The sequence below is a fragment of the Leucopleurus acutus genome (genome assembly GCF_964270905.1).
Source record: "Leucopleurus acutus genome assembly, chromosome: X".
NCBI classification, from domain to species: Eukaryota; Metazoa; Chordata; class Mammalia; order Artiodactyla; family Delphinidae; genus Leucopleurus; species Leucopleurus acutus.
In genome coordinates, this window is record NC_139148.1 from 102,075,786 (window position 1) to 102,095,750 (window position 19,965).

General features: G+C 37.5%; 1 protein-coding gene across 1 annotated transcript in view; it reads left to right on the forward strand.

The window, feature by feature from the left end:
• WDR44 (WD repeat domain 44) overlaps positions 1-19,965 on the forward strand; it is an 85,200-nt gene that overhangs the window by 63,178 nt on the left and 2,057 nt on the right. Inside the window, exons 13-19 of the mRNA XM_082865430.1 lie at positions 715-828; positions 9,250-9,372; positions 11,978-12,169; positions 12,377-12,478; positions 12,695-12,810; positions 13,668-13,795; positions 17,969-18,103. Of these exons, the coding sequence (XP_082721556.1) occupies positions 715-828; positions 9,250-9,372; positions 11,978-12,169; positions 12,377-12,478; positions 12,695-12,810; positions 13,668-13,795; positions 17,969-18,103 (910 nt within the window). The remainder of the gene's footprint in view (positions 1-714; positions 829-9,249; positions 9,373-11,977; positions 12,170-12,376; positions 12,479-12,694; positions 12,811-13,667; positions 13,796-17,968; positions 18,104-19,965) is intronic.

The window sequence follows — 19,965 nt, forward strand, 5'->3', positions numbered from 1 at the left end:
AAATGGCTTAACAATGAGGAAGCCAGTCTGGAGGTAAGGCGGCTCTAGGGTTGCTTAATTCAGCAGCTCAGTAGTGTCATCAGGAACACAAGGTCCTTCCGTCCTCTTGCTTTGCTGTTCTTTATCTGTTGTTCTCCTGGGCTTGGTGCCCTCATGGTAGTAAGATGACTACTACTGTCTTAGGTGTCACATGCAGACAACAATGTTCAGAAGCAGGAAAGAGGAAGGTCCCTTTAGTATACCCCTTTTTAAGAGTGAGGAAATCTTTCTAGAAGCCTCCCCTATCACCTCATCCCCCAGATGGACTTGCCCTCATGTCTGTTTGATGAAAATTATAACATATGCCCATGCCTAAACCAGTCATCACTGGAAAGGGGAGTGAGCTCATCTTAATTAGCTTAGACCAATCGTGATCACCCCCTGGTGCTGGCTCCCACCTCTCCTAAAGGAAGAGATGCTCAAAAAAGGACAAAGTGGGGGCTCTGTTAGGGAGGGAAAGATTGTGATAGCCCGATGTCTTCAGGGATGATCCTGGTTTATTAGGACAAGGAGGTGAGGAAGTAATAAGTAGTAGATTCAGCATAAAGGGGAGTCAGCTTTTAGTGGATCAAGATTTCAATCAGGCATCATATAAAATGAGAGAATAAATGGGGTGGGAAGAGTATGAAGCTTTTGTTTTTTCTAGTTTTAACATTTGTTTTCATGTCTAAATAGGTATGCAGTGGAGCTGATGAAGACCCAGATGATAAAAATGCACCATTTCGACAACGGCCGTTTTGCAAATATAAAGGACATACTGCTGATCTCCTTGATCTTTCATGGTCTAAAGTAAGAAATCCTTTTTTTTTTTTTTGGCTGCGTTGGGTCTTCGTTTCTGTGCACGGGCTTTCTCTAGTTGCGGCGAGCAGGGGCTACTCTTCGTTGCGGTGCATGGGCCTCTCTTGTTGCAGAGCACAGGCTCTAGGTGCACAGGCTTCAGTAGTTGCAGCATGTGGGCTTAGTAGTTGTGGCACACAGGCTTAGTTGCTCCGCGGCATGTGGGATCTTCCCGGACCAGGGATCGAACACATGTCCCCTGCATTGGCAGGTGGATTCTTAACCACTGCGCCATCATAGAAGTCCTAAAGTAAGAAATTCTTATTTGAATTTTGTATTCTATGAAACTATTTTAGGATAAAAGCAAATGTTTTATTTGTATGATTGTCACAGTCAGGTGTTTGAATGTTTGTATATACTTTGTGGGAGTTACAAATTAATCAAAGTTAAAAAAGAGAAATGTCAGATTAGGCTAATAAAATGTTTATATTACTTAACAGCTTCTATCTGGATCTGTCTATATACTTGTATTTGCTTCTTTTATAAAATAGTTTTGCAAAGTAACTATCCTCAGCAAAATGGATATGACTTCAGCTACAAAGGTGAAGTCTGACCTATCTAATCAAGACTGTTTTGGGGATAATCTGCTACATTCATGAAATTATTAATTTAGGTTTAATAATTATATTCTGCAGATCAATGGTAAGTCTTCATTTTGTAATTTTTTTTTCCTTAGAGCAAAATTTTAGAAGTAGAGGGGCTATTTTGCCACCGATCAAATATCTTAGAAGTTTGCAAAATTTTTAAGAGATATTTTTAATTTTATTTAAGGTGTTTGAAGCATGAAGCAGTTTTTGGAATTTTTGCATGATTCCTTATACTTTCTTTGTATTAAAATTTGTCAGTAATCAAAATCTAAAATATATTAAGAATTTGTGGGGGAAAGTAATATTTAAAAGCTTTAAATTGAGAAAAGTCATCTGAGTTAACAAAATACTAGCAAGGATACCAGTGACGCCCATATATTTTAACTGTATCACAAAGATATCACTGGTATATATTGGCAAGTCAGCCTTTCCCTGAGCTCCAGCTTTGAATCACTCCATTTTTGAATTATGCTCGTATCATATTTGTTTAGATGTTATGGATGCATTTCATAACGTTTTTCTCTAACCTCCTGGAACAAGCTTGGGCCTCACCTGGTAGTCTGGTTTTAAATTGAGCCCCAGTTGTATCTTTGTACTCTCTCCCCACCCTGTGTGAAATCTGAGTTGTCGGAAGATGGAAATTTAAAGTGTCCTTAATCTGATAATCGTATTCATCTAGAATAAAAAGTACAAAGCACCTTATTGGGAACCCTGCACTCATTTTACTTTCTTAAAGCAAACCAATATTTTTTGTAAAATGTAACACCAACTGAAGATATTAATCCTCCATTGATGACTGTATCAGTCAGTGTTCTCCAGAGTAACAGAACCGAGAGGAAATACATACATAGGAGGTTTATTTTAAGGAATTGGCTCACACAGTTGTGGGGGCAGGCAAATTTGAAATTTGTAGGGCAGGCATTGAAAACTCAGTTTTTTTTGGTTTTTTTCCCAGCTTTATTGAGATGTAATTAAAACATTGTGTAAGTTTAAGGTGTACACAGTGATGATTTGATATACTTACATATTGGGAAATGATTACTACAATAAGGGTAATTAACACATTCATCACCATAAATAGTTACCTTTTTTTTGTGGTGAGAACATTTAAGATCTACTCTCTTAGCAACTTGCAAGTATATAATACAGCGTTGTTAACTCTAGTCACCTTGTTGTACATTCATGCTGGAGTCTTAAGGCAGAATTTCTTCTCCAGGAAACCTCAGTTTTTGTTCTTAATGCCTTCATCTGTCTCTGTGCACTTTTCTTAAACTTTCTTTTTTACTTAAGTGTTTATCTATGTACATTTCTACATCTTATTGGCAACAAGATTCTAAGCCCCTCAAGAGTAGGGATCAGCTCTTACTTCACTGTTGTTTCTCTTGAGTATCTAGCACAGTTGATGTTTATAGTGGGTTTTCTGTTTGTTGAAGACTTATTTTGTGCCACGTAATAAGAATTACCTTGTTAATACTGAAAATAACAATGCTGTGAGGTAGTTGATATTCCATACTGTGGATTAGAAGACTGGGCCTCTGACCCATCCAAGATCACAAAACTAGTTATGAGTAGAACTTAGATCTGAATCTAATTTTTTTGACTTGTAAGATCATGCTTGGTTCAAGAACGCTATTTAATTTCATTTATTTAATAAGTATTTATTTTTGGATTGGGTTGTTTGCTTTTTTAATATTGAGCTGCATGAGCTGTTTATATATTTTGGAGATTAATCCTTTGTCTGTTGATTCGTTTGCAAATATTTTCTCCCATTCTGAGGGTTGTCTTTTCGTCTTGCTTGTACTCTCCTTTGCTGTGCAAAATCTTTTAAGTTTCATTAGGTTCCATTTCTTTAGTTTTGTTTTAATTTTCATTTCTCTAGGAGGTGGATCAAAAAAGATCTTGCTGTGATTTATGTCAAAGAGTGTTCTTCCTATGTTTTCCTCTAAGAGTTTTATACTGTCTGGCCTTACATTTAGGTCTTTAATCCATTTTGAGTTTATTTTTTTGTATGGTGTTAGGGAGTGTTCTAATTTCATTCTTTTACATGTAGATGTCCAGTTTTCCCAGCACCACTTATTGAAGAGGCTTTCTTTTCTCCACTGTGTATTCTTGCATCCTGTATCCAAGATAAGGTGACCATATGTGCGTGGGTTTCTCTCTGGGCTTTCTATCCTGTTTCATTGATCCATATTTCTGTTTTTGTGCCAGTACCATACTGTCTTGATGACTGTAGCTTTGTAGTATAGTCTGAAGTCTGGGAGCCTGATTCCTCCAGCTCCGTTTTCTTTCTCAAGATTGCTTTGGCTATTTGAGGTCTTTTGTGTTTCCACACAAATGGTGAAAATTTTTTTTCTAGTTCTGTGAAAAATGCCATTGGTAATTTGATAGGTATTGCACTGAATCTGTAGATTGCTTTGGGTAGTATAGTCATTTTCACAATATTGATTCTTCCAATCCAAGAACATGGTATATCTCTCCATCTGTTGGTAACATCTTTAATTTCTTTCATCAGTGTCTTATAGTTTTCTTCATACAGGTCTTTTGTCTCCTTAGGTAGGTTTATTCCTAGGTATTTTATTCTTTTTGTTGCAGTGGTAAATGGGAGTATTTCCTTAATTTCTCTTTTAGATTTTTCATCATTAGTGTATAGGAATGCCAGAGATTTCTGTGCATTAATTTTGTATCCTGCTACTTTACCAAATTCATTGATTAGCTCTAGTAGTTTTCTGGTAGAGTCTTTAGGATTCTCTACATATGGTATCATGTCATCTGCAAACAGTGACAGTTTTACTTCTTCTTTTCCAATTTGTATTCCTTTTATTTCTTTTTCTTCTCTGATTGCCGTGGCTAGGACTTCCAAAACTATGTTGAATAATAGTGGTGAGAGTGGACATCCTTGTCTTGTTCCCGATCTTAGAGGAAATGGTTTCAGTTTCTCACCATTGAGAATGATGTTTGCTGTGGGTTTATCGTATATGGCCTTTATTATGTTGAGGTAGGTTCCCTCTATGCCCACTTTCTGGAGAGTTTTTATCATAAATGGGTGTTGAATTTTGTCAAAAACTTTTTCTGCATCTGTTGAGATGATCATATGGTTTTTATTCTTCAATTTGTTAATATGGTGTATCACATTGATTGGTTTGCGTATATTGAAGAATCCTTCCATCCCTGGGATAAATCACACTTGGTCATGGTATATGATCCTTTTAATGTGTTGTTGGATTCTGTTTGCTAGTATTTTGTTGAGGATTTTTGCATCTATATTCATCAGTGATATTGGTCTGTAATTTTCTTTTTTTGTAGTATCTTTGTCTGGTTTTGTTATTAGGGTGATGGTGGCCTCATAGAATGAGTTTTGGAGTGTTCCTTCCTCTGCAACTTTTTGGAAGAGTTTGAGAAGAATGGCTGTTAGCTCTTCTCTAAGTGTTTGATAGAATTCACCTGTGAAGCCATCTGGTCCTGGACTTTTGTTTTTTGGAAGATTTTTAATCACAGTTTCAATTTCATTACTTGTGATTGGTCTGTTCATATTTTCTATTTCTTCCTGGTTCAATCTTGGAAGGTTATACCTTTCTAAGAATTTGTCCATTTCTTCCAGGTTGTCCATTTTATTGGCACAGAGTTGCTTGTAGTAGTCTCTTAGGATGCTTTGTATTTCTGCGGTGTCTGTTGTAACTTCTCCTTTTTCATTTCTAATTTTACTGATTTGAGTCCTCTCCCTCTTTTTCTTGATGAGTCTGGCTAATGGTTTATCAATTTTGTTTATCTTCTCAAAGAACCAGCTTTTCATTTTATTGATCTTTCCTATTGTTTTCTTCATTTCTATTTCTTCTATCTCTTCTCTGATCTTTATGATTTCTTTCCTTCTACTAACTTTGGGTTTTGTTTGTTCTTCTTTCTCTAGTTCATTTAGGTGTAAGGTTAGATTGTTTATTTGAGATGTTTGTTGTTTCTTGAGGTAGGATTGTATTGCTATAAACTTCCCTCTTAGAACTGCTTTTGCTGCATCCCATAGGTTTTGGATCGTTGTTTTCATTGTCATTTGTCTCTAGGTATTTTTTTATTTCCTCTTTGATTTCTTCAGTGATCTCTTGGTTATTTAGTAACGTGTTGTTTAGCCTCCATGTGTTTGTCTTTATTATGCTTTTTTCCCTGTAATTGATTTCTAGTCTCATATCATGGTGGTCAGAAAAGATGCTTGGTATGATTTCAGTTTTCTTAAATTTAGTGAGGCTTGATTTGTGACCCGCGATGTGATCAATCCTGGAGAATGTTCCATGCACACTTGAGAAGAAAGTGTAATCTGCTGTTTTTGGATGGAATGTTTGGATGATCTGTCCATTGGTGTAAGTGAGGTGTTAAAGTCCCCCACTATTATTGTGTTACTGTCGATTTCCTCTTTTATAGCTGTTAGCAGTTGCCTTATGTATTGAGGTGCTCCTATGTTGGGTGCATGTTTGTTTGTTTTTGTTTTTTTTGCAGTACACGGGCCTTTCACTCTTGTGGCCTCTCCCGTTGCAGAGCACAGACTCCGGATGTGCAGGCTCAGCGGCCATGGCTCACGGGCCTAGCCGCTCTGCGGCATGTGGTATCTTCCCGGACCGGGGCATGAACCCGTGTCCCCTGCATCGGCAGGTGGACTCTCAACCACTGCGCCACCAGGGAAGCCCCATGTATTTTTATAATTGTTATATCTTCTTCTTGGATTGATCCCTTGACCATTATATAGTGTCCTTCCTTGTCTTTTGTAACATTCTTTATTTTAAAGTCTATTTTATCTGATGTGAGTATTGCTACTCCAGCTTTCTTTTGATTTCCATTTGTATGAAATATCTTTTTCCATCCCCTTACTTTCAGTCTGTATGTGTCCCTAGGTCTGAAGTGGGTCTCTTGTAGACCGCATATATATGGGTCTTGTTTTTGTATCCATTCAGCGAGACTGTGTCTTTTGGTGGGAGCATTTAATCCATTCACGTTTAAGGTGATTATCGATATGTATGTTCCTGTTACCATTTTCTTAATTGTTTTGGGTTTGTTTTTGTAGGTCCTTTTCTTCTCTTGTGTTTCCCACTTAGAGAAGTTCCTTTAGCATTTGTTGTAGAGCTGATTTGGTGGTGCTGAATTCTCTTAGCTTTTGCTTATCTGTAAAGCTTTTGATTTCTCCATCGAGTCTGAATGAGATCCTTGCCGGGTAGAGTAATCTTGGTTGTAGGTTTTTCCCTTTCATCACTTTAAATATGTCATACCACCCCCTTCTAGCTTGTAGAGTTTCTGCAGAAAAATCAGCTGTTTACCTTATGGGAGTTCCCTTGTATGTTGTTTGTCGTTTTTCCCTTGCTGCTTTCAGTAATTTTTCTTTGTCTTTGATTTTTGTCTGTTTGATTACTATGTGTCTTGGTGTGTTTCTCCTTGGGTTTATCCTGTATGGGACTCTCTGTGCTTCCTGGACTTGGGTGGCTATTTCCTTTCCCATGTTAGAGAAGTTTTCGACTATAATCTCTTCATTTATTTTCTCGGGTCTTTTCTCTCTCTCTTCTTCTTCTGGGACCCGTATAATACGAATGTTGTTGTGTTTAATGTTGTCCCAGAGGTCTCTTAGACTGTCTTCATTTCTTTTCATTCTTTTTTCTTTGTTCTTTTTCGCAGCAGTGAATTCCACTATTCTGTCTTCCAGGTCACTTACCCATTCTTCTGCCTCAGTTATTCTGCTATTGATTCCTTCTAGTGTAGTTTTCATTTCACTTATTGTATTGTTCATCTCTGTTTGTTTGTTCTTTAATTTTTCTAGGTCTTTCTTAAACATTTCTTGCATCTTCTCAATCTTTGCCTCCATTCTTTTTCTGAGGTCCTGGATCATCTTCGCTATCATTATTCTCAATTCTTTTTCTGGAAGGTTGCCTATCTCCACTTCATTTAGTTGTTTTTCTGGGGTTTTATCTTGTTCCTTCATCTGGTTCATAGCCCTCTGCCTTTTCGTCTTGTCTATCTTTCTGTGAATGTGTTTTTTGTTCCACAGGCTGCACGATTGTAGTTCTTCTTGCTTCTGCTGTCTGCCCTCTGGTGGGTTAGGTTATCTGAGAGGCTTGTGCAAGTTTCCTGATGGGAGGGACTGGTGGTGGGTAGAGCTGGCTGTTGCTCTGGTGGGCAGAGCTCAGTAAAACTTTAATAGGCTTGTCTGCTGATGGATGGGGCTGGGTTCCCTCCCTGTTGGTTGTTTGGCCTGAGGCGACCCAACACTGGGGTCTTTGGTGGGGCTAATGGCAGACTCTGGGAGGGCTCACGCCAAGGAGGACTTCCCAGAACTTCTGCTGCCAGTGTCCTTGTCCTCACGGTGAGACACAGCCACCCCCTGCCTTTGCAGGTGACCCTCCAACACTAGCAGGTAGGTCTGGTTCAGTCTCCTATGGGGTCTCTGCTCCTTCCCCTGGGTCCTGATGTGCACAGTATTTTGTGTGTGCCCTCCAAGAGTGGAGTCTCTGTTTGTCCCAGTCCTGTCAAAGTCCTGCAATCAAATCCCGCTAGCTTTCAAAGTCTGATTCTCTAGGAAATCCTCCTCCCATTGCCAGACCCCCAGCTCCAGAAGCCTGATGTGGGGCCCAGAACCTTCACTCCAGTGGGTGGACTTCTGTGGTATAAGAGTTCTCCAGTTTGTGAGTCACGCACCCAGCAGTTATGGGATTTGATTTTATTGGGGTTTTTTTGGTTTTTTGTTTGTTTGTTTTGCGGTTCGCGGGCCTCTCACTGCTGCGGGCCACCCGCAGGCTCAGCGGCCATGGCTCACGGGCCAAGCCACTCTACGGCATGTGGGATCCTCCCGGACCGGGTCATGAACCCGCATTCCCCGCATCGGCAGGCGGACTCCCAACCACTGCACCACCAGGGAAGCCCCTGATTTTATTGTGATTGCACCCCTCCTACTGTCTCATTGTGGCTTCTCCTTTGTCTTTGGATGTGGGGTATCTTTTTTGGTGAGTTCCAGCGTCTTCCTGTCGATGATTGTTCAGCATTTAGTTGTGATTCCGGTGTTCTCGCGAGAGGGAGTGACATACAAAATCTGGTCTTGCGCCCCGCGCAGTGGCACGTCCGGCGCCTGGTAGGGCCGAGCACCTGGGAATCCTATCCCCTTATGTATCCATCTGGAAGCTTTTGACAGATAGATGTTTGGCTTATGGGTGATGGGCCATCATAATGCCTAAATCAGTTACACTACCTTCTTCTAGCTTTGAAAATTCTATTCTGAGACATTTGACAATTTCTATTCTCTAATTTGCTTGCCTAAGGTGTGACAGGTGCACAATAACTTTTCATTTCCATGCTGCATTATAGGATAATCTTTTTGAAGACATTTTAAGTGACAATTAGGGAATTCATGTGAGTTAAAATTCACCAGTGTTATCAATGTGAAAATAACTGAAGTGACGATCAAATGAATAGATGCCTTACATTCATAGCTAACTTCTAGTACATGCAGGCTCCAACAACCAAGGCACACCTTAGTCCTCTGTCGCCATCTGGCAGATTTCTTTCAACAGAAGTCATAAGATTCATCCTCATTTCAGAATAGGTAATGTGAAAAAGTCTTAGAATCAAAGAAATATGGTATTTAACTATTTGGGAAAAAAATGGGGTTGTCCAAGTGAATTGGATATCTTTGTACTTTATGATGCTGCGTATAACAATAGTAATGACAAAACTCTTGAGATACCGAAAACTAAAAGTTCACTTTTATGGTGTAAGTATTTTTTTTCATATGGTGATAAAATAATCAATGTCAATTTCTCCGTAGAACTACTTTCTGCTTTCTTCTTCAATGGATAAAACTGTCAGGCTATGGCACATTTCCAGAAGAGAATGCCTTTGCTGTTTTCAGCATATAGATTTTGTCACTGCCATAGCTTTCCATCCAAGAGTAAGTATTTACATGTTTTTTTGTTATACTATGAGGAAGGTGAGGGAACCAGGTTTCTCTGGAGGGTAATTGAACTACAGGAAAAAAATTACTAATATCCACATAGTTAAGAGCAACTTAATTTAGTGTTTCATTCTGCTTTAAAAATAAGAAAGGAAATAAATATTGTGCTAATCTTCATTAGAAGAGCTGGAAATATTATAGTCTAAATATGACAGTGAAAAGTCATCCCAAATCTTTAATAAGACCTGCAGGGTATAAATAAAGAAATAAAATATCTTATTAAAGAGGAGAGCGGTTGGAGACAGTGGAAGAAGAAAAGACGGCAGGTAAATAAATGAGAAAGGGAAGCATATAGGCAGGAATAGTTGTAGGAGGGTCAGGAAGGGAAGAGACAAAGAGGAAAAGGTTGAAAGAGGCAAAGACCAAAATTCATTACAAGATAGACTGAATTCCTATTTCAGGTCTGAAAACATTGTTAATCTTGAGATCCCTTCATACTCATTTTCAATGTAGAAAATCCTTTAATATCTTTCCTCTAGAAAGAATTTCATATGATTTCAACTAAAGGAGAAAAATCTACCATCATGGACTCCAGAGCTATCTTATGCCCTTACAGGATAGAGCCACCAAATGCATGAGGCTAGAGTAGTTTTAGTTCTTTGCAGCTGTAAGCACAAGGGATGTCACGTGTTGGCACTGCTTCACTAGCTAGGTTGAAATAAGTGGAGGGCTTGAGCTGACCCTCGTTGACTTTCCCTCCACTACATTTGTGTATGATTACATTTCCAATCATGTCCTCATCTCTATGTGTTTAGTACCCATTGTCTTTTTAATGCAACCTTTCAATTATATTGACATTTCTTTCTCTCCTTCCCCAAATTAAGAGAGAAGAATGACCTTTTTCTCTCAATATAATTTCCATCCCTGGGCAGGCTTATAACATAGGCAGTAATAATTCTGAACCCTTAGAGAAGATTTTATTAAGAACTTTTGAAAATTAAAAATGCTTAATCTATGTTAATACTGTATCAGTTTTGACCATCAAGCTTTCGAGGCTTCTTTCTAAATAATATCCCCATCCTGTCACCTAAGGGTGCAACAAAAGGGTAGATTTTACCCCTGTCAGCACCTGTGAGCAAAATCCCCCCACCTCTATTTTAACTATAATGTATCAAGGTGGAAAGAGAGGGGTATTAGGTGGTAATAGTTATCTATGTAGTACTTTATTATTAAGGTTTCTGTTTAGTCAATAATTTTCCTATACTTTTATTTGGTTTTATTTTGGAAGCTGAAAAGCCTTATTTCTAAAAATTCTACCGACCTGGAGAATTTATGAGAGGGGCTAGGGAAGAGTGGGGTGGTGTTGACATTTTCCTAGGAAATATGACTCTATCAAATAATGTTACCTAGAAGAAACGAAGCAGAGTCATAAAAGAAATAGCAAAATGGAGATACACACACACGTACACACGTGTATATATGTATGTAAATAAAATTCTGAGTTGTAAGACCAAGATGAAGTAATTTTATTTGTTCAGCACTTCTGCTGGTAGACATTGAGTTGAGCCTACTGTACCATAGCCATAAAAATGCCTATTCTATGAAGGTTATCCTTGACGGGCTTGAGAAGTGGGTAAGAATAATAATCTTGAGTGGAGAAGAAAATCTGTTTCTTGTTTTGGCATCCCAATTATTTTATTTTCTTTTTAATTCTTATGTTACCAAAAATTAGAGCAGCTTCATGGTAGGCTTGGTTTAGTTTAGAACAGGGTTTCTAAGCCTTGGCACCAGTGGCATTTGGGGTTGGATAATTCTTTTTCGTAGAGAGAGGAAAGGCTGTCCTGTGCATTGTATGCTGTTTAGCAGCATTCCTGGCCTCTACCCACTAGATGTCAGTAGCGCCCCACCCTCTAAATTGTGACAATTCCAAACTGTCTCCAGACATTACTAGATGTCTCCTGTGGGGCCAGGTTGCTCCCAGCTGAGTACCCCTGGTTTGAGATTGAGAATTTAAATAGTGAAGCAATTCTCTGCTGACAGGGTATCAGAGTTCCAAAAATTGACTGGTTCTGTGGGCTAACTGGCATTAGTTACTCTTTTATCCATCTGTTACATGTATCCCAAGGAAGGTATGGGCAAATGTACCATTTTAGGATAGTATTTCCCAAAGCATGTTCCTTGAGTTGCTAGCCCTGCTAGATATCCCTACCTGACCCCCAAAAAAGTCGCCCGTTAAAGATTCAGAGTGCATGTTAACTGAGAATCCTGTTTAACTTTGTGTAACCCAGAATTTCTCAAACTTATTTGACCACAGAACTCTTCTACACAATGTATACTCAAACACATTATCTATTAACATCTATACCTTGGGAAAAGCAGTTTAAGGATATGATAAAGTGATTAGAATGTCATTTCTCCAAAATGAATACTAAGGTTTCTAATTGTTGTTATTTTTAGTGACTGAAATAATGCTTACTTTAATACTTTTAAAATGAAATCTATATATTTTAACATTATTTCTGATAGACTTAATGTATTGATTTGCTAATGAGTTTTTCTTCATGTGATAAAATGAAAGCTTCCTCTTTCATCACATTTTTAGGATGACAGGTATTTTCTAAGTGGGTCATTGGATGGAAAGCTCCGCCTTTGGAACATACCTGACAAAAAAGTGGCTTTGTGGAATGAAGTAGATGGTCAAACAAAATTGATCACAGCTGCAAATTTCTGTCAGAATGGCAAATATGCAGTGATTGGGACATATGATGGCAGGTGTATTTTCTATGATACAGAGGTAAATGACTGTCTTGTGTAAATTACATACTTGAATACATAGATACTTTCGTGGTTTGGAATAAGTTGGTGTATCCTGTCTGGGCTTTAACTGCCTTATCTGTAAATTGGAACAAATAATACCATGTTTGTCTGTGAGTTGGCTCAGATGATCTTTGAGTTTCTTTCTAATTCTGATCTTTTTAAATTGTGATTTTTTTTTTTTTAGCATTTGAAATACCACACACAGATACATGTCCGATCTACCAGAGGGCGCAACAAGGTTGGAAGAAAAATTACTGGCATTGAACCTTTACCTGGAGAAAATAAGGTACTAGGTATTCAAAACCATCTGTCTCCACACTATATATAGACTCCTGAAAGTAAGTTCTTCATATCTTAGCTAAGAATATATTTCCTTTCCTATGGAATATTGCTTTTTCTAGTTTTGAGATATATTCTGTATGTGTCTAACACCCTTTTTTGGTTGTACCTTAGCACAGATTAAAAGATGGTATTTTTAACTTTTCCTTTGATTTGTTTTTAGATACTGGTAACTTCAAATGACTCCAGAATCAGACTATACGATCTTAGAGATTTGTCACTGTCCATGAAGTATAAGGGTTATGTCAACAGCAGCAGCCAGATCAAAGCAAGTTTCAGGTAAATTGACAATGAGGAATTCCCAAAAGGGATCAGAACATTTCTCCCCTACTCCCATTTTTCCATTGATCTATGGCTTATGTTTATATGGTGCTGTTAGTTACCTTGCAGTTTTACAACTGGTGTCTCATATTATCAGTCCTACTTACATTATCCAGCTGTTTGGTAGAGTTCGAATTGCCCCTGCTCTGTGGATGAAGAAACCAACACCCAGAAAATTAAGTAATTTGCCTAAAGTCACACTGGTAGTTGCAGAACCAGGATTAGAAGACCCAGCTCCAGAATTTGTGCTTTTGTACTTTCATGTATGCTTTCTAAGAGGAGATTTACCCCACCACCGCCCACCCCACCCATGGTCTTGATCCTTTTAGGTACAGAAGCTAATAAAGCATTTCGAGACCCTAAAGTACAGTGTCCTGTACTTACACCTTTGCATATCATTATTATTTGAACTGTTAGTTTGGGATCTGCAGGCTCTCCTGAAATACCTGCCTTTCTTCCTTTATAGCCCTCCTTATTTCAGCTCTTTTCTTACCAGTTCTCCTTTCTTCTTGAATTACCCAGTAATTTAATTGGTAAAGCATTCTGCTTCTCTCTTTTATCTCTTAAGTAGGCACTCATCCCAGTGTGGGTTAACCCAGCAGCAGTTACCTAGAGCTTCGATGAAAATACTAATGCCACTAGCCACCCATATCAAACCTACACGTTCAGGACCTCTGGAGTGAGACTAGGAGTCTGTATTTCAACAAGTTCTCTTGGCTATTTTCTTAGGTGTTTCAAACTAGGAAGCTCTGATAGAGGGAAACCTAAAAAAACCCACAACTTAGATTTTTTTTTTCTTTCTTCCCTAAATGTAGCCATGATTTTAGTTACCTCGTTAGTGGCTCAGAAGATAAGTATGTTTATATCTGGAGTACTTATCATGACTTAAGCAAGTTTACTTCAGTGAGGAGAGATCGTAATGACTTTTGGGAAGGTATTAAAGGTAAGTAAATGCATACTTTTATGTGTCTTATAAGTGAATAAAGTTAAAATGGAGATGTATTATAAGTAAATTTGTATAGGCTTTATTTCAGAGAGATAGTTTGGCAGTTTTAACTGCTTTCGCATTGTATTGGCTTTGTTTGATTTTTCTGTACCAAGGAAGAACGTATACTTGTCTAACATTTGAGAAGTCATGGAATCTCAGAACTTGTATGTGGTTTTGGTGGGTTTTTTTTTTTTTTTAACATCTTTATTGGAGTATAATTGCTTTACAATGGTGTGTTACTTTCTGCTTTATAACAAAGTGAATCAGCTATACATATACATATATCCCCATATCTCCTCCCTCTTGCGTCTCCCTCCCACCCTCCCTATCCCACCCTTCTAGGTGGTCACAGAGCACCAAGCTGATCTCCCTGTGCTATGCGGCTGCTTCCCACTAGCTATCTGTTTTATATTTGGTAGAGTATATATGTCCATGCCACTCTCTCACTTCGTCCCAGCTTACCCTTCTCCCTCTCCGTGTCCTCAAGCCCATTCTCTACGTCTGCATCTTGATTCCTGTCCTTCCCCTAGGCTCTTCAAACCTTTTTTTAAAAAAATTTTTAGATTCCATATATATGTGTTAGCATACGGTATTTGTTTTTCTCTTTCTGACTTATTCACTCTGTATGACAGACTCTGGGTCCATCCACCTCACCACAAATAACTCAATTTCATTCCTTTCTATGGCTGAGTAATATTCTATTGTATATACGTGCCACATCTTCTTTATTCATTCATCTGTCGATGGACACTTAGGTTGCTTCCATGTCCTGGCTATTGTAAATAGAGCTGCAATGAACATTGTGGTCCATGACACTTTTTGAATTATGGTTTTCTCGGGGTATATGCCCAGTAGTGGGATTGCTGGGTCATATGGTAGTTCTATTTTTAGTTTTTTAAGGAACCTCCATACTGTTCTCCATAGTAGCTGTATCAATTTACATTCCCATCAACGGTGCAAGAGGGTTCCCTTTTCTTCGCACCCTCTCCAGCATTTATTGTTTGTAGACTTTTTGATGATGGCCATTCTGACTGGTGTGAGGTGATACCTCATTGTAGTTTGGATTTGCATTTCTCTAATGATTAGTGATGTTGAGCATCCTTTCATGTGTTTGTTGGCAATCTGTATATTTTCTTTGGAGAAATGTCTATTTAGGTCTTCTGCCCATTTTTGGATTGGGTTGTTTGTTTTTTTGATATTGAGCTACATGAGCTGCTTGTGAATTTTGGAGAGTAGTCCTTTGTCAGTTGCTTCATTTGCAAATATTTTCTCCCATTCTGAGGGTTGTCTTTTCGTCTTGTTTATGGTTTCCTTTGCTGTGCAAAATCTTTGAAGCTTCATTGGGTCCCATTTGTTTATTTTTATTTCCATTTCTCTAGGAGGTGGGTCAAAAAGGATCTTGCTGTGATTTATGTCATAAAGTGTTCTGCCTATGTTTTCCTCTAAGAGTTTGATAGTTTCTGGCCTTACATTTAGGTCTTTAATCCATTTTGAGTTTATTTTTGTGTATGGTATTAGGGAGTGTTCTAATTTCCTTCTTTTACATGTAGCTGTCCAGTTTTCCCAGCACCACTTATTGAAGGCTATCTTTTCTCCATTGTATATTTGTGCCTCCTTTATCAAAAGTAAGGTGACCATATGTGCATGGGTTTATCTCTAGGCTTTCTATCCTGTTCCATTGATCTATATTTCTGTTTTTGTGCCAGTACCATACTTCTTGATGACTGTAGTTTTGTAGTATAGTCTGAAGTCCAGGAACCTGATTCCTCCAGCTCCTTTTTCTTTCTCAAGATTGCTTTGGCTGCTCGGGGTCTTTTGTGTTTCCATTCAAATTGTGACATTTTTTGTTCTAGTTCTGTGAAAAATGCCACTGGTGGTTTGATAGGGATTGCACTGAATCTGTAGATTGCTTTGGGTAGTATAGTCATTTTCACAATGTCGATTCTTCCAACCAAGAACATGGTATATCTCTCCATCTGTTTTGTATCATCTTTAATTTCTTTCATCAGTGTCTTATAGTCTTCTGCATACAGGTCTTTTTTCTCCTTAGGTAGGTTAATTCCTAGGCATTTTATTCTTTTTGTTGCAGTGGTAAATGGGAGTGTTTCCTTAATTTCTCTTTCAGATTTCTCATCATTAGTGTATAAGAATGCCAGAGATTTCTGTGCATTAATTTTGTATCCTGCTACTTTACCAAATTCATTGATTAGCTCTAGTAGTTTTCCGGTAGAGTCTTTAGGATTCTCTATGTATAGTATCATGTCATCTGCAGACAGTGACAGCTTTACTTCTTCTTTTCCAATTTGTATTCCTTTTATTTCTTTTTCTTCTCTGTTTGCCATGGCTAAAACTTCCAAAACTATGTTGAATAATAGTGGTGAGAGTGGACAACCTTGTCTTGTTCCTGATCTTAGAGTAAATGGTTTCAGTTTTTCACCATTGAGAACGATGTTGCCTGTGGGTTTGTCACATATGGCCTTTATTATGTTGAGGTAAGTTCCCTCTATGCCTACTTTCTGGAGGGTTTTTATCATAAGTGGGTGTTGAATTTTGTCGAAAGATTTTTCTGCATCTATTGAGATGATCATATGGTTTTTCTCCTTCAGTTAATATGGTGTATCACATTGATTGATTTGTGTATATTGAAGAATCCTTGCATTCCTGGGATAAACCCCACTTGATCATGGTATATGATCCTTTTAATGTGCTATTGGATTCTGTTTGCTAGTATTTTGTTGAGGGTTTTTGCATCTATGTTCATCAGTGATATTGGCCTGTAGTTTTCTTTCTTTGTGTCATCTTTGTCTGGTTTGTGTATTAGGGTGATGGTGGCCTCGTAGAATGAGTTTGTGAGTGTTCCTCCCTCTGCTATATTTTGGAAGAGTTTGAGAACGTTATGTGTTAGCTCTTCTTTAAATGTTTGATAGAATTTGCCTGTGAAGCCATCTGGTCCTGGGCTTTTGTTTGTTGGAAGATTTTTAATCATGGTTTCAATTTCAGTGCTTGTGATTGGTCTGTTTATATTTTCTGTTTCTTCCTGGTTCAGTCTCGGAAGGTTGTGCTTTTCTAAGAATTTGTCCATTTCTTCCAGGTTGTCCATTTTATTGGCATAGAGTTGCTTGTAGTAATCTCTCATGATCCTTTGTATTTCTCCAGTGTCAGTTGTTACTTCTCCTTTTTCATTTCTAATTCTGTTGATTTGAGTCTTCTCCTTTTCTTTCTTGATGAGTTTGGCTAAGGGTTTATCAGTTTTGTTTGTCTTCTCAGAGAACCAGGGTTTACTTTTATTGATCTTTGCTGTTGTTTTCTTCAGTTCTTTTTCATTTATTTCTGCTCTGATCTTTATGATTTCTTTCCTTCTGCTAACTTTGGGAGTTTTTTGTTCTTCTTTCTCTAATTGCTTTAGATGTAAGGTTAGATTGTTTATTTGAGATATTTCTTGTTTCTTTTGGTAGTATTGTATTGCTATAAACTTCCCTCTTAGAACTGCTTTTGCTGTATCCCATAGGTTTTGGGTCATCGTGTTTTCATTGTCATTTGTTTGTAGTTATTTTTTGATTTCCTCTTTGGTTTCTTCTGTGACCTCTTGGTTATTTAGTAGTGTATTGTTTAGCTTCCATGGGTTTGTATTTTTTACAGATTTTTTCCTGTAATTGATATCTAGTCTCATAGCGTGGTGGTCAGAAAAGATACTTGATACGATTTCAATTTTCTTAAATTTACCAAGGTTTGATTTGTGACCCAAGATACGGTCTATCCTGGAAAATGTTCCATGAGCAGTTGAGAAGAAAGTGAATTCTGTTGCTTTTGGATGGAATGTCCTATAAATATCAATGAAGTCCATCTTGTTTAATGTATCATTTAAAGCTTGTGTTTCCTTATTTATTTTCATTTTGGATGATTTGTCCACTGGTGCAAGTGGGGTGTTACAGTCCCCTACTATGATGGATTTGGTTTCTTTTAAGAAAATATTTTTGGGTTTTAAATAGTTCTTAGTTACTTATATGTTAGTTTTTAAAGGTACTTGCATATAACATACACTATTATGTTTTTTGAAATATTATGCTTTTTGTCTTGATGTTTAGAATCAAGTTTATTAGTTGTCTTAAAGTAAATTTTTTTCCCCAGCCCATAATGCAGTTGTTACATCAGCCATCTTTGCTCCAAACCCAAGTTTGATGTTGTCTTTGGATGTGCAGTCTGAAAAATCAGAAGGGAACGATAAAGGTGAAGATGCTGAAGTTTTGGATAACATGCCCTCTGGTAGGTATTCATATTTTATTTGTCCTTCGTTTTCTCTAGTCAGCCTTTAATAGCCTCATTGACCCGTGGGTATTATGAGGTCTTCATGAGTATGAAGAATATTTCCTTTATGCAACATAATGGTTGTCAGATGTTCATTTCTGAACATTTTGGTAATATAGTTCTTGCAAGTTTTACTTCTTTTAAATTCACCTGGGAATTAAAACTGAAACTTTTGAAAGTTGGTAATTTTTTTTATGGACAACTATTCTCTTTAGAGAAATGCAAACCAGACATAAATACATACAAGATAAATTATCTGTCTCTGCTGCACTATAATCTCTGTGAGGGCAAAGATTTTATGTGTTTTATTTATTGTTGTAGGGCCAATGCCTAGCACAGTGCTTGCCTGCATATAGTAGGTGCTTAATAAACATTTACTGAATAAGTGAATTAAACCAAAATGAAAGCAGTGTTCTTTTCTAGTTGCCACAAATTTACAGCTTCTCATAGATAGCTATTTACAAGCCAGTAATTCTTTCCCTTTGCAGCAAATACTTTGAGAAGGAATAGTACTTTCAATTATATAAAATGCTCAGATTAGGAAGTAAAAAGAAACCCGTCAAGTAGTATTGAGTGCCAATTATATAAAAATGGTCCCTCTTAATTCTTAAGAGTAAGGTAAAACCATGGAAACTTAGGCCAGTTGTTAATGAAAACAAGTTTGTATTGTTAAAATCTATTGCAGAATATTTTATTAAATGTGTTTTCTCACTTTAGAGACTATAACCAGGCCTTGTAGAGAGTTATAAAGTCACAACAATAGATACAATGTAGTAAGAGTGCTTCTAAAAGTATTTGAATACTAAAAAGTTCTCAAGCATTTTTCTCATTTAATATCAAGTAATTTCCCTTGTGGCATTATTTGCACTATACACTGTACTAAATACACTATTTCTTCTGTCTGTGAAGAAAAATTTTGATAGCAAAGATGAACTTCAGTCTAGCACTTCTTTCTTTTTTTTTTTTAAATTTAAATATTTATTTATTTATTTATTCATTTGGTTGCGCTGAGTCTTACTTGTGGCAGGCAGGCTCCTTAGTTGTGGCATGTGGGATCTAGTTCCCTGACCAGGGATCGAACCCAGACCCTCTGCATTGGGAGCGTGGAGTCTTATCCACTGTGCCACCAGCGAAGTCCCTAGCACTTCTTTTATTACCAGATTTAAAAATCAACCAACTCAGAATTATTACACCTTTACTAAATGCCTGTTTGGAAATATTTCTTTTCATTTTCTTTTTTTTTTTTTCTCACAGTCAAATCCTACTTCTCTCTTCTAAATTAAGTCATTTGGTTGGTTTTTTTTCCTTTTCTTTTTCCCCAATACCTTTTTACACTCTGCACATTTCCCCTACACATTGAACAGAAAATTCTAGCTTTTTAAACCATTTGAGGAAAAATGAAAAGTACCTTTTTTAAACTTCTCAAACTGCACCATATTAACATGGTTCAGTTATTACTTCACTGCGTCCTTTTTAAAGAGGCACAACTTTGGATCATACTCAGATTTGTGTTTGCTGTTTTGTACCTGTGTAGGTATACTCTAAGAATAAACTCTTAAACTCGGGGTATGAGATCATAAAATATATCTGATTGCCCTCCTCTTTATTCTGACGTATTTGGCAACTTAAACTTCAGTTTTCCTCATGTTTAAAATGGTGATAATGCCTCGTTTATAAGGTTGTGATATGGGCAGAAGACCTCAATAGACATTTCTCCAAAGAAGACCTATAGATGGCCAACAGGCACATGAAAAGATGCTCCACATCGCTAATTATTAGAGAAATGCAAATCAAAACTACAGTGTACACACACACACACA